Here is a 13,869-nt window from a genome sequence, read left to right as displayed (position 1 = left end):
AACAAGTTTTTATTCTATTCAGTCAAAAAATATGGCTGTTATAGCTAAATATAGAAGAAATGAATAAATTACATTGATTAATATCTTGAAAACTGTAATAGATTAAAAAACTTGAACAAAAATGCTCAGTAAGAGCTACTTTTTATTTTCCCTTGAATTATCAAATGACTCCTCAAAGACTACTGTTTTAAGTCTTTCATCTCAAGAACAATAGTTTAATTTTGACAAATCTTGCTTATTGTCATCTCCAAAAACTGTAATAGATCCTTAGAAATTGTTAACTGCAAAAATGATAAGCAAGCGAAGATCTACAGAAAAACCAATATGACAGGTAAACCAGTAAAAGAATCTTGATAGGAGTTATTGCCCAGTAATTATATCAAGTTATTTCATTAAGACAACTAACAGCTATCATTGCTTTGTCCTGTTTTTGACTATACTGATTAAATGGTTTTGAAAAAGAAAGTAACATGAACATTGATAATAAATATATTATATACAAAGATCACAGTCATTTATAACAACATCTAACAATAAATTATGTCTGTTGTGAAGGAGATTTAACAGTTATCGGAGCATTGCCTTCTTCTTTATTTAATTGGTCTTCAGATGCATTAGGTGTTGGTGTGTCCCATCCTGGCATTTTCTTATCCCAGAATTGGCTAACTTTATCCTGTATACCACCAGTTTCCTCCCGCCATTCTCTCTGCCACTGTCGTAATTCCTGAACTTCAGGATCTTTTCGTACCTGTAATTATAAAATATTAACCTGTAGACATAACCTATACTAGCTACCAAAAATAAATATTAAAAGATGATGCTCCAAAGTTTGCATCAATATAGTTCGGTAATCTTCAGATTAAGTAAACAGTTTTGTTGAAGTACAACTTGAAATGGTTGTGTTTTTAGACCCCCACTATAGTTATGACTTAATCCATTTTGATGGACAATTTATTGATGTCTTTTCATTTAAACTTAAAAAAATTAAGCATTAATTAAACAAACTGCACATAGTTAAGTATAATATCCCAATGACAGCTGTTCTAGGTTAATGTGGGGCAGATGAAAAATTCTATTACTAAAAAATTGTTCAATGTATTCAGATGAAAATACAGATCATGAACACATTTTACACCATTGTTTAATAATGACAAAGGAAAGACTACTCCACTTTTGATCATGAGGTAAGGGTAGTAAAAATGAATATGTTGGTTTTACATGAATTACTCCATTTTCAGTACACAACTGAAGACAACTGCCATTGTCTTTTCAATACAGAATAAAACAATTTTAACATAATCTGGATTTAAACTTTATATTATACAACTACAAAGTACTAAAAACAATTTTAAACTAATTTATTTTTCATTGAATTCCGATATTTATAAATAATCCTTATGCAACTACATTCCAAATGTTGACCAGCTAACAAGCTTTTAAAAAAAATATATATCTGTTTTTGGAAGACTTGAGAATTGTGAGTGAACTCACAAAAGCATTATACATAGGCATGCCACCACAGAACAATTTTGATTATCTCCCCTTAAACATATTCTTCCAGAATAAAAGTATACACATTCTACAACTTTGTAAAGCTTCATCATTTTAAATCAAGAATGACAGAAGTAGTGTAAATAAGACACATTCAGGGTGATTCTATATACAACCAAACATTTGTCGGAGGAAGTAAAAATAATAAAACAAGTGAAACTGCGAGCTACTGCTCACTGATGATAATTTTAATAGTGTAACAATATGCAAATGTTTGGTAAACAGGAAGTTGGTGAGTGATGAATCTGAAAACGCATTACACGGTATAGCTGACTTGTATAAATCCTGAAACCAAATTTCAGAAATCCTTGTATAGTAATTCCTGAGAAAAATGTGACGAAAATTTTCAACTTGGCTATCATATGTAAAATCATACAAATGTTCAGTAAACAGGAAGTTGTCGAGTGATGAATCTGAAAACGCATCACACAGTATTGCAGACTTATATAAACCCTGAAACCAAATTTCAGAAATCCTTGTATTGTAGTTCTTGAGAAAAATGTAACAAAAATTTTTAACTTGGTTATCAAGTGTAAAATAATACAAGTGTTCGATAAACAGGAAGTTGTCGAGTGATGAATCTGAAAACGCATCACACAGTATAGCTGACTTATATCAAGTCTGAAACCAAATATCAGAAATCCTGGTAGTGCAGTTCCTGAGAAAAATGTGACGAAAAATTTTCAACTTGGCAATCAGGTGTAAAAATGATACAAGTGTTCAGTAAACAGGAAGTTGTCGAGTGATGAATCTGAAAACGCATCACACAGTATAGCTGACTTATATCAAGCCTGAAACCAAATTTCAGAAATCCTGGTAGTGTAGTTCCTGAGAAAAATGTGACAAAAAATATTCATGGGACGGACGGACGGACTGACTGACAGACAGAGGAAAAAACAGTATACCCCCTTTTTTTCAAAATGGGGGTATAATGAGTAACAAAGATGGTTGAAGCCTTCTTTCTTACTATTTACATGTATTCTATTAAATATAAAGAAAAAAACTACATACCAGGAAACCTCTCCAGTAATTCTGTATTATTTGTGTTGCCTCATCCTCTGTCCAGATCAGGGACAATGGTAATGGTGGTCTAGGACTGAAAATACAAACATTTTACATTTTATTTCTGCCAGTGTGATAATATAATTATCTATAAATGTTTTTTTAGAATAAAAAAATTAAGCTAGAAAAAAAACCTAAAAAAACACAGCCTATCCATGAATCACCTGTCATAAATACCCAAAACATATGTGTGCTTGGTTCCTTATTCAAAAATTTAACTTTTGTTGGCATGGAATTTGCTTTTTATCAATAGATATTTATATTTAGTGGGTGTGATACCATTTTCACTAAATAACTATATAAAAAAGGCTTATTAGAAAAAAAAATGACTTTTCTATGTAATAACTAATAAAAGCATTTTATTACAAGCTTTTGGTAAAGTCACAGAAAAAAATAAATATTATTGAAAATAGCAGCCAAACATTAAAAGATCACCAACAGATAATATTGACATCGGATGATTTGGAATGGTATATTATAATCTTAAATATCAATATACTAAAAATGTAGTTTTAATCACAGTAATTCTCCAATTTTTGTTATTAAGCATGGCAAAATTTATACAAACTAAGAACTTACTGATCCTTCAACCATTCCTTGACAAATGGGATTTCTTCTAATGTTACATTTTCTCTGTCTTTGTGTAAAGGATTTTTTCTACAAAATAAAATAAACAAACTAAATTACAAGAAAAGAGATATAAAAATTTACAGGGCCGTAACTAGCCCCTTTTAATACTGAGGCAAAATATATTCGCCGAGCGTAGCAAGGCGAAAATATTTTTGCGAGGGGTCTGGGGGCCGCTTTAAGCCCCCAGAAGCTCTGAGCAAAATTGTGCATTCTGAGCGTTTCCCGGACTCTTTCTTACATAGAAATGCAAATCATTTTTAGCTATTTTTTCGACAATATTCTGGTCTCGAAGCAAAAACATAGATTCATTGTTATTTAAGACTTTAAAGTTTTAGGGAAATTCAAAACATTAAAAGACCGATATGTAGGATAAAGCAAAAATCGTAATTCTCATAATCATTAATACCGGACCTGTCTGTCTGTGCTTGTCTTGTATTGTGCTGACTTGAGATTTTTTATGACTAGATTTAAATATAGTGACAGTCATTAGTGCAGTTATATACGTTAAATACTATTACTGCTCAAGTCGACACTAGGGACCATATTGACCTTGTTTTACAGTATCTATGATTCTTTCATTATTGAAGACCCTCCAGCAACTATCAAGATGAAGAACAGGATTAAAAACTTTGACCATTGATCATTTGTATTTTTTCTATACATTGACATTGTGTGCGATTAGGTCCCTTGCACGTGTACTTTATATTCCTTTATTTTCTGTTAAAGGGTCTGAACACGACTTAATGCAAATTTAACCCTTGAATGTAAAAGGACATATGGCAATACATTGATGTTTTTTTCAACAAATGATTTGATACCGGGAAATTGGTGGTCTTACTTCAATTTAAACCATGTCAGCTATCTAGTTTTATCCACAGTCGCTTGGATATATGATAGTTATTTTTTTTAATTTATTTTTTGTTGATTAAGATATTCAATTTTCTATATTTATAAAACATATCTATCACTTCTGTGCAAATCTCACCTACAGAAAATACCTAATTTTGCAATCCATACTAAGAAAAATTGGGTATGGTTTTATTTACAAGAAAGGCAGTTTCGTATTCTTTGATATCAAGTTCAATTCTCCATGCAGAAACGACCACTTTTTTCTGTGTCCAGTAGCATCGTATATTCTTAAAATATTTTCTCGCATAATGCCTGGACATTGGTGGACATGCAACATTACACAGTGTGACACGTTTACAAATGAAAATCAACAATCAGACTAGTCATTAAGTAGGACAATAAATGAACAAAAGACAAACCCGGGACACAGAAGTACAAACAATAGACCATCAACTCTGAAAACCAAAAGTAAAATAGAAACATGGATTACGAAAAATTGCAGGGGCGACATCAGAGAGTGAAGAGAACCAATGCTTCATGCAAGACACTTTCAGTGAAAACAATTTGATATGAAGACAATCATATGAAGACAATCTTTTGTTTTAGTTTTTTTTTTTGAAATTTAAAACATGAGGCATTTGCCTCATTTGCCTCAATGTAGTTACGGCCCTGATTTACAACAAACTTAATTTTTAGTATTTTAAAAGGTGCTTTCTGGCTTTTTTGACCCGTTACATTCTATGTCTAATCCAATCTCTCCAGGACCAAAATAATATAATTGAAAACCATTGGTAGCAGGGTGTGTTTTCAAACAGAAATAACATAAAATGCCTTTTTCAAATGTATCATGGGCCATAACTCTTGAACACTAAATTAAAAATCGTCAAAATCTTACTAACTTCAATTTAGTCAATGGTATCAATATATTCAAATTTGAAATGCATTGGTTGAATGGTTAATAGTAAGTGTTCAGAAACTGTTGGCAACTTCCGACTGTTCTTTATAAATTTAATAACTGAGTTTTCAGAAAAATCAGATAATATGTGATTTTTCACCATTCCAATGATGGGTTTAAACCCAAACTAAATCATTTCAACTGTTACAGAGTACATTTTTAAAGTTAACTTGCATCATTGCTAACCAGTAATGTTTATGACTGCATGAAGGTCACTTGGTATCTTACAACTAAACTTCTGCATATCAAGGGAGGAATTTCCCAACAAGCTTATTAAATGCAATGTAACATTATAAAACAGAGTTGTGTGTGTGTGAAAATATCTATTTATCTATAATATAATACTATATAATACCTACTTATACAGTGTTTCTGTGAGATAATCTAATGCATTGAATTTTGTTCTTTTTCTCTGAAATAATAAAAAAATGCATTGAAAATATTGTAGTAAGCAACAGTTTTATTTTTTCTACAAATTTAAATGGGACACATAGTAATGTCTTTCAAAAGTTATTATCTGGAAACAATCTGTTTTCAGACGACGCTGAGGACGACATGATACCAATATACGACCATTTTTATGCCCCACCTACGATAGTAGAGGGGCATTATGTTTTCTGGTCTGTGCGTCCGTTCGTTCGTTCGTCCGTCCGTCTGTTCGTTCGTTCGTTCGTCCGTCTGTCCCGCTTCAGGTTAAAGTTTTTGGTCAAGGTAGTTTTTGATGAAGTTGAAGTCCAATCAACTTGAAACTTAGTACACATGTTCCTTATGATATGATCTTTCTAATTTTAAAGCCAAATTAAACTTTTGACCCCAATTTCACGGTCCACTGAACATAGAAAATGAAAGTGCATGTTTCAGGTTAAAGTTTTCAGGTTAAAGTTTTTGGTCAAGGTAGTTTTTGATGAAGTTGAAGTCCAATCAACTTGAAACTTAGTACACATGTTCCTTATGATATGATCTTTCTAATTTTAAAGCCAAATTAAACTTTTGACCCCAATTTCACGGTCCACTGAACATAGAAAATGAAAGTGCATGTTTCAGGTTAAAGTTTTTCAGGTTAAAGTTTTTGGTCAAGGTAGTTTTTGATGAAGTTGAAGTCCAATCAACTTGAAACTTAGTACACATGTTCCTTATGATATGATCTTTCTAATTTTAAAGCCAAATTAAACTTTTGACCCCAATTTCACGGTCCACTGAACATAGAAAATGAAAGTGCATGTTTCAGGTTAAAGTTTTTGGTCAAGGTAGTTTTTGATGAAGTTGAAGTCCAATCAACTTGAAACTTAGTACACATGTTCCCTATGATATTATCTTTCTAATTTTAATGCCTAATTATATTTTTTATCCAATTTCATGGTCCATTGAACATGGAAAATGATAGTGTGAGTGGGGCATCCGTGTACTTTGGACACATTCTTGTTTTTTAATTTTTGCCGTCGTATAAAAACTGAATCCATAAAATTGAGTAATGTCAATAGGAACACACTCACAGACTGAGATGCAAATGCATGTTATTTGGAATGGATGATGCAGTAGCTGTCACCCAATGAACTATACAAGAGGGGTAGGACAGGGGTAAGGGAGACAGGGAGAAAGGGGGTAGGAGAAAGGAGAGGAAGGCTGGGAGAAAGGAGAAAAAGTTGGAGAAAGGAGAAAAAATAAAATATCTCTCCTTTTAAAAAATTTTCTAATATTTCAAGAAACAAGAATGTGTCCACAGTACACGGATGCCCCACTCACACTATCATTTTCTATGTTTAAAGGACTGTGAAATTGGAATAAATTCTCTAATTTGGCATTAAAATTAGAATGATCTTATCAAAGGGAACATGTATACTAAGTTTCAAGTTGATTGGACTTCTACTTTATCAAAAACTACCTTGACCAAAAACTTTAACCTGAAATTTGCACTATCATTTTCTATGTTCAGTGAACCGTAAAATTGGGGTCAAAACTCTAATTTGGCATTTAAATTAGAAAGATCATATCATAGGGCACATGTATACTAAGTTTCAAGTTGATTGGACTTCAACTTCATCAAAAACTACCTTGACCAAAAACTTTAACCTGAAGCCAAAAACTTTAACCTGAAATTTGCACTATCATTTTCTATGTTCAGTGAACCGTAAAATTGGGGTCAAAACTCTAATTTGGCATTTAAATTAGAAAGATCATATCATAGGGCACATGTATACTAAGTTTCAAGTTGATTGGACTTCAACTTCATCAAAAACTACCTTGACCAAAAACTTTAACCTGAAATTTGCACTATCATTTTCTATGTTCAGTGAACCGTAAAATTGGGGTCAAAACTCTAATTTGGCATTTAAATTAGAAAGATCATATCATAGGGCACATGTATACTAAGTTTCAAGTTGATTGGACTTCAACTTCATCAAAAACTACCTTGACCAAAAACTTTAACCTGAAGCCAAAAACTTTAACCTGAAATTTGCACTATCATTTTCTATGTTCAGTGAACCGTAAAATTGGGGTCAAAACTCTAATTTGGCATTTAAATTAGAAAGATCATATCATAGGGCACATGTATACTAAGTTTCAAGTTGATTGGACTTCAACTTCATCAAAAACTACCTTGACCAAAAACTTTAACCTGAAGCCAAAAACTTTAACCTGAAATTTGCACTATCATTTTCTATCAGTGAACCGTAAAATTGGGGTCAAAACTCTAATTTGGCATTTAAATTAGATGGATCATATCATAAGGAACATGTGTACTAAGTTTCAAGTTGATTGGACTTCAACTTCATCAAAAACTACCTTGACCAAAAACTTTAACCTGAAGCGGGACAGACGGACGAACGAACAGACGAACGAACGAACGAACAGACGGACGAACGGACGCACAGACCAGAAAACATAATGCCCCTCTACTATCGTAGGTGGGGCATAAAAATATCTCAAAAGGAGATGTTTTATTCTAATGGGAGAAAGGAGAACGGGAGTGGGAGAAAGGAGAAGAGGGGTGGGAGAAGGGAGAAGGGTACCCCCCTGTCCTCCCCCTCATACAAACATGTTTGTATATCTGACCACAAGCAAGACAAAAATTGAAATTATACAAATCTTAACTATTCAAATGCTAATCTTTACTCCTCTGTTAATCTGGGTATTTTTAAATGTATATACTATATCAAGTAATGAATGATACTGTATCCATAATATTAATGTGTAGGCCAATAGAAGTATTACACACATGTGAATGCACTTTTATTGTTTTTAACTGACTGATACATAAAAAATATGTATAATAAAACTAGACGTGTCAAAGCAACACGAATGGCCCCGTCCCAAAAAGTTGAAAAATCTGTAATTTCAATATAATCACATGTGGACACAAACATGATGGTAGTCTCAAATATCAAAAATCAACTCAAAATCTGGAGGTGTATAGAAAAAAAATCTGTATAACTGTGATTTTCAATAATTTATCAGAGTCCAAAGCCTGTAATTTCAGCAAAAATTAGCAGAGCAGAACTAAACTTTAACTTGACCTGTAACTCATTATAGTTAACTCACATACCAAAAATCAGCGCAATATCTGAAGGTGTTTAGAAAAAAAGACCTTATAACTGTGATTTTAATCAATTTTTCAAAGTCCAAAGCCTGTAATTTCCGCAAAAATTAGTGGAGCGGAACTAAACTTAAACTTGATCTGTAACTCATCATGGTTAACTCGCATATCAAAAAGTAGCCCAATATCTGAAGTTTAGAAAAAAACTCTGTATAATGGTTTGTTGCGGAATGACGGAATTACGGAATATCGGAATTTCAGACAAGGGTAAAACTATATGGCACCGACAACTTCATGGCGGGGCCATAAAAAACATACCTACTGTTAATCCATTCATTTTGTATAAAAATACAAACCTCAAGACATTTTTCTTTTTTGGCTTGTCTTAGCATATCTTCTATGGCAGGTAATAACCATGGAAATATATAATGTTCTAAATATTCACGAGGACTACCTGTAATTCAACAAAAATATATCAGGTCTAGGAGTAGTAAATTCACTCTACTTTACTTACACCACAAATATTTTACAAGTTACAGAGTTTATTTGTCTGTTTCAAACATTCTAGTTTGATTAGAAAATTAACAGACAGCATTATTCCAACTTCAGCATGTTTTTCCTGTAATGTTTTATGATTTGGTATAATAACTGATTTTCATTAATCTGCAAAGTGTTCTCTCCATAATTTTAATTTTCAAATAGCACCATGGAAATTAACAAAGCCCTTATTTTCCAAAAACTATAGCACCATGGCCCCATACACTCTATAATTAAGTCATCCAAGATAACACCATGTCAGAAATAATAGCAACAGGATACCCTGGTGCATTTATGCCCTGGAGAGAAACTGAAACAATAAACATAAACAACTTAATATATCCACAACAGAAAATCTATAACACTCTCCAAAATTGACTGAGAGACATATTCATATACTTCATAATCTTTATTTTGTGTCAAACTTGTGTTGACAGACCTCCAGATTTCTCTTGGTTATTTGTGTCAATCCACATAGTGCACATACATACATGGCTAGTACATATTTAGCATTTTGTTAGTCATAAAGCATACATGGATCCCGCTAACATGTATAACCCCTCCACATTCTGTCACAAGTCAGGAGCCTGTATTTCAGTGGTTGCCGTTTGTTGATGTGTTACATATTTGTTTTTCATTTATTTTTTGTACAATAGTTAGGCAGTTAGTTTTCTAGTTTGAATTGTTTTACATTTGTGATTCCTTTTATAGCTGACTATGTGGTGTGGGATTTGCTCATTGTTGAAGGCTGTACAGTGACCTATAGTTGTTTATTTCTGTGTCGTTTGGTCTCTTGCGGAGAGAATCATACTTCATTTTCTTTTTTTATGTATAAATAAATAATACTTACACAGACACACCATATCATTAAGTACTTACATTTATCCTTATTTGGTGCATCTGGAGGAGGAGGGGGAGGGGAAGCTGGAGGTTTTTCTGTAAAGGCAAATCCTGCACAAGCTGGATGAGAAGTAGCTGGATCTATGTCCAGAACAGGGTCAGCATCAGCCAAAACTTTTTCATGCATTTTCCCATAGAATACAGGATTGTGTTTGGATGGATCAAAATCAACATATTCTGTTCTTACGGACTGTTCATCATCATCTCGAAATGGTGGACGTCTTGAATCAAAATCTAAATATTTCCATAAGTTAAGATTATGAATTAAGTTATAACAATATAGCCAATTGAAAATTAAAAGGACATACATTTACGATATCAAAAATGAAAGTTGGTAAGTCTTAAGACAGAGGGTATAACAGAGGATGAAGCCCTAATAACTGTAAGTGAATCAATAAACATTTACTAGTCAGTAGTGAATCCAAAGTTGTTTCATTTTTTTTAACAACTGACTCTGTTAACAAGTCATTCCATCCCAAGTAGATTCTGCCCCATTTAAAAAAATCTTTACAATGATAAAAATTATATGTAACTATCAATGAGTTTTGTGAACACATGCATATGTAAATGCATATATAGTTGGCTGATAATAAATTGTGCATTGGCTTTGCACATTCAAATAATATATTATTTTCGTTCTGGAGACTAATTTCTTAGATTATTCCAGTTACATACCATGAAAATCATGGAACATTTATTATAACGTTATGTCTGTACATTTATGAATTACAATAAATATATACAGAGGGTGGCCAAAAGTATTCGTCAAATATGGCGGATGAAATTCCACAATTATAATGACTTGACATTCAAAGTCAATTTTATCGATCTTTTGTCAACAACAAGGGAAAGTCCGGAATTTTAATTTTAAAATGGGTATTTTGTCACGTGACAGTATACGTCAGATGTACGTTTGTTATTGTTTTCGTGTGTAGAAGCCATGCAGGCAGGAAAGGGAAAGAATTATCACCGGACCTTAAACGAATTGCTGTAGATTTGTTTAGAAATGGAGATAAAATATCTGACATTGCAACAATATAACAAAAGCCCAGGTCTACAATATCTGGCATTATTAGAAGATTTCAAGACGCTGGAACAACAGAGAATCATCCGAGATCAGGGAGGCCAGACTTAGTGCAAAGTAAAACTGACCGAAAATTTAGCACTATGGTGTGGGGATGTATCTGCTATCAAGGTGTAGGGACACTTACGAAAGTTGAGGGATATTTAAATGCTGACAAGTATATCAGCATTCTGGACGATAATATTTGGCCCGTTATTGCAAGACATTTTCCTACAAATGACTATCTTTTCCAGGATGACAATGCTCCGGTGCATACGGCTCGTTCAACTCAAGCTTACATAGCGAGGACACATCTGAAAAATATGTGTTGGCCAGCACAATCACACGATTTGAACATTATTGAAAATGTATGGTTGTATATCAAAAGAAAACTTCAGGTTCGGGTGTATCACATAAATTCAAAAGATGAACTGTACAGGGAGATTTTTCGGATCTGGCAAAGTATTCCTTTCAATTACATTAGAAGTTTGTATGACTCAATTCCTATGAGAATTATTCATGTTATTAGATTAAAGGGACACCTTACTAAATATTAAAGGTACAGTTTTGTTTTATTTTTCTTTATTGACTTGAGTAAAATATGATTCACTTTATGAAGCAGTTGATTGTCAGTTCACATGGCAGCCATATTTGACGAATACATTTTGCCACCCTCTGTATATTATATCTTTATTTTTATTCCTTATAAATGTGTTTTTTTATTTGGGCCAGATCAACTTTAGATATGGGCCGGATTGATGTGGGCCGGAACGACTTGGGCCGGATTGACGTGGGGCCGGATGGACATGAAAGTGAAAAAAAGCTGAACAGAGAACAGGAGAGTCCGAAAGATTAATTAATCAGAGAACATACATTTCAATCTACAACCTGTCAAAATTTTTTAGTCAGTGAAAAATAATAAAAACACATTTGAGCATGCTTTGTACTCTATTTTTGACGTAATTTGCGTATCACCTTTGCATATTTCTGACCACAAATTTTTTTCTGGGACTTTCACGATGACAGCCATGTTGTTTACATTAATTTTCTACTTAAATATATAATGTAACGCCACTAAATAGTTCATAAAAAATATTGATAGATTTAAAAAAAAAATTGTCTTAGTTCCATAGGATTCCTATAAATGTTTTTAATATAATACTTGTGTTTAGAATAAGTTTTCCTTTAGTTTTTTAATGGTCAAATCTTTATTTTCAATGTAAACGCGCAGTGATTTCGTTGCTAGACATTAAATTTGGTTTCTCTTGATTTATCCACCTAAATGGGTAAAAATCAGAAACTAATTTCAAATTCCACTCTATGTGGTTCAAACGTTTATAATAACCTAGTTTTAACCTCTGTTTATATTCATTTATGGTACTTGAACAAAATAAAAGGTTAAAATTAAGCACGTTCCAGTGTCTATTTCCGCAGTGTAACTTATGATATAGTAAGTTATTTAAGAAATAATTCATGGGGGCTTGAATATATCGTTATTTTACCACGGGTTGGCCTTTTATGACAAATATTTTACCCTGAGCGATAGCGAGGGGTAAAATATCGGCATAAAGGGACAACCCGTGGTAAAATTTAGATATATTCAAGCCCCCATGAATTATTTCGATTCTGATAAGACAAATATAACAATTGTTTTGGTTCAAAGCGCACTAGATGGAGGCAAATATTTGCCGTTCCCATAAATTAACCCACTTTAAGATTGGCGGTAAAGAACGGAGCAAACAGATTTAGTGACATGCTCAAACTATTTACAATAATATATTTAGATAGATTTGGATGAATTTTAATGATAATTTACTTATATATCTTCTATGTATATAAAAAAGGGCTTATACCACATTTTAGTATTGTTTGTTTACGTTTCATTCTGGTGATGATTTTCGGTATCAGAAGCGTGTATTTTCCCGAAAAATGCTTAAACTATTACGTTATCATTCTATGACGTCGTGTACTCCATCCATAAACAATCATATGACGTGGGAGTACAATCAGAACAGCCCAACCAATATATTCATATTTTACCACGGGTGTGTACTCAAAGCGTTTGAAGGACGTCATGTTAGAATAAAATGTTATTTCCAGAAATCTTTTGCCATTTTAAACAAACAAACAAATATTTTATTTGCCAATCACGGCGCCTTTTAAACATATGTCTTGTATTGTCGAATTCTTTTCTATATCCTGATTCCAAAAGAACACATCTCATTTCTGATAATTACAGAAATACACCTTATCGCCATTTGTCTGCCATTACTGTATATCACAGAGGTTCCAGTAAAATTTAGATCATATAAAACAAAATATCTGATGCCACAATGGAAAAGTGATTGTTGTATGCGTCTAAAGTTCAAGCTGCCAGGTCAGCCGGGATTAGCGATAAGGTGTATTAAAAAAAGCAACATAGCAAGTCATGACACATCTTATCTGAACATAGAAAAAAAATACAATGACCATAAGAGCTATTGTTCAGCAAGGGTGGTAAAGGATTATTTTAATGCAACATGTTTTGTCACTTTTATTTCACATACAGTCGTGAAAAGGATTTGTTATTCACCGTGTTTAATGAAATCGTAAAAAGATCAACTTATAAGCAAATTTTGATAGTTCGTTCATTGTGAAATGGCAATTATATTTCACGTTTTTCTGTACAGCTGCACCCCCTTTACGCCCCTCTTCAGCATCTAATTCCATTAGAGGAAAGCAACCAAGACACGAGAGTAGAACTAGTTGCTATACACTTAATCATTATTCCCGGCTGACCTGAGAATC

General features: G+C 32.8%; 2 protein-coding genes across 2 annotated transcripts in view; one reads left to right on the top strand and one right to left on the bottom strand.

The window, feature by feature from the left end:
• Positions 1-473: 473 nt before the first annotated feature.
• On the bottom strand, positions 474-12,146 carry LOC143046087 (IQ domain-containing protein K-like). Its single transcript, XM_076219069.1, has 7 exons — positions 12,058-12,146; positions 9,999-10,253; positions 8,939-9,036; positions 5,407-5,459; positions 3,193-3,270; positions 2,563-2,647; positions 474-748 (listed from the first exon to the last, which is right to left on the bottom strand). The coding sequence occupies exons 1-7, from the start codon at positions 12,110-12,112 to the stop codon at positions 539-541; spliced, it is 834 nt and encodes a 277-aa protein (XP_076075184.1). The 5' UTR covers positions 12,113-12,146; the 3' UTR covers positions 474-538.
• Positions 12,147-12,420: 274 nt separating this feature from the next.
• LOC143046085 (85/88 kDa calcium-independent phospholipase A2-like) overlaps positions 12,421-13,869 on the top strand; it is a 35,999-nt gene continuing 34,550 nt past the window's right edge. The window contains exon 1 of the mRNA XM_076219068.1: positions 12,421-12,532. The gene's annotated coding sequence lies outside the window, so the exon portion shown is untranslated. The remainder of the gene's footprint in view (positions 12,533-13,869) is intronic.

This window comes from Mytilus galloprovincialis, chromosome 9 (genome assembly GCF_965363235.1).
Source record: "Mytilus galloprovincialis chromosome 9, xbMytGall1.hap1.1, whole genome shotgun sequence".
Classification (NCBI taxonomy): Eukaryota; Metazoa; Mollusca; class Bivalvia; order Mytilida; family Mytilidae; genus Mytilus; species Mytilus galloprovincialis.
This window is presented reverse-complemented; position numbering and strand designations above follow the sequence as displayed.

What these genes read in the sequence shown, in the direction of transcription:
- LOC143046087 (XM_076219069.1), bottom strand. Translation starts at nt 12,112, where the DNA reads ATGGCTGTCATCGTGAAAGTCCCAGAAAAAAATTTGTGGTCAGAAATA. An exon ending in GTGGTCAGAAATATGCAAAG is followed by an intron (nt 10,254 to 12,057) that starts GTGATACGCAAA and finishes GGAAATATTTAG; the next exon opens with ATTTTGATTCAAGACGTCCA. An exon ending in AAAAAGAAAAATGTCTTGAG is followed by an intron (nt 5,460 to 8,938) that starts GTTTGTATTTTT and finishes TTATTATTTCAG; the next exon opens with AGAAAAAGAACAAAATTCAA.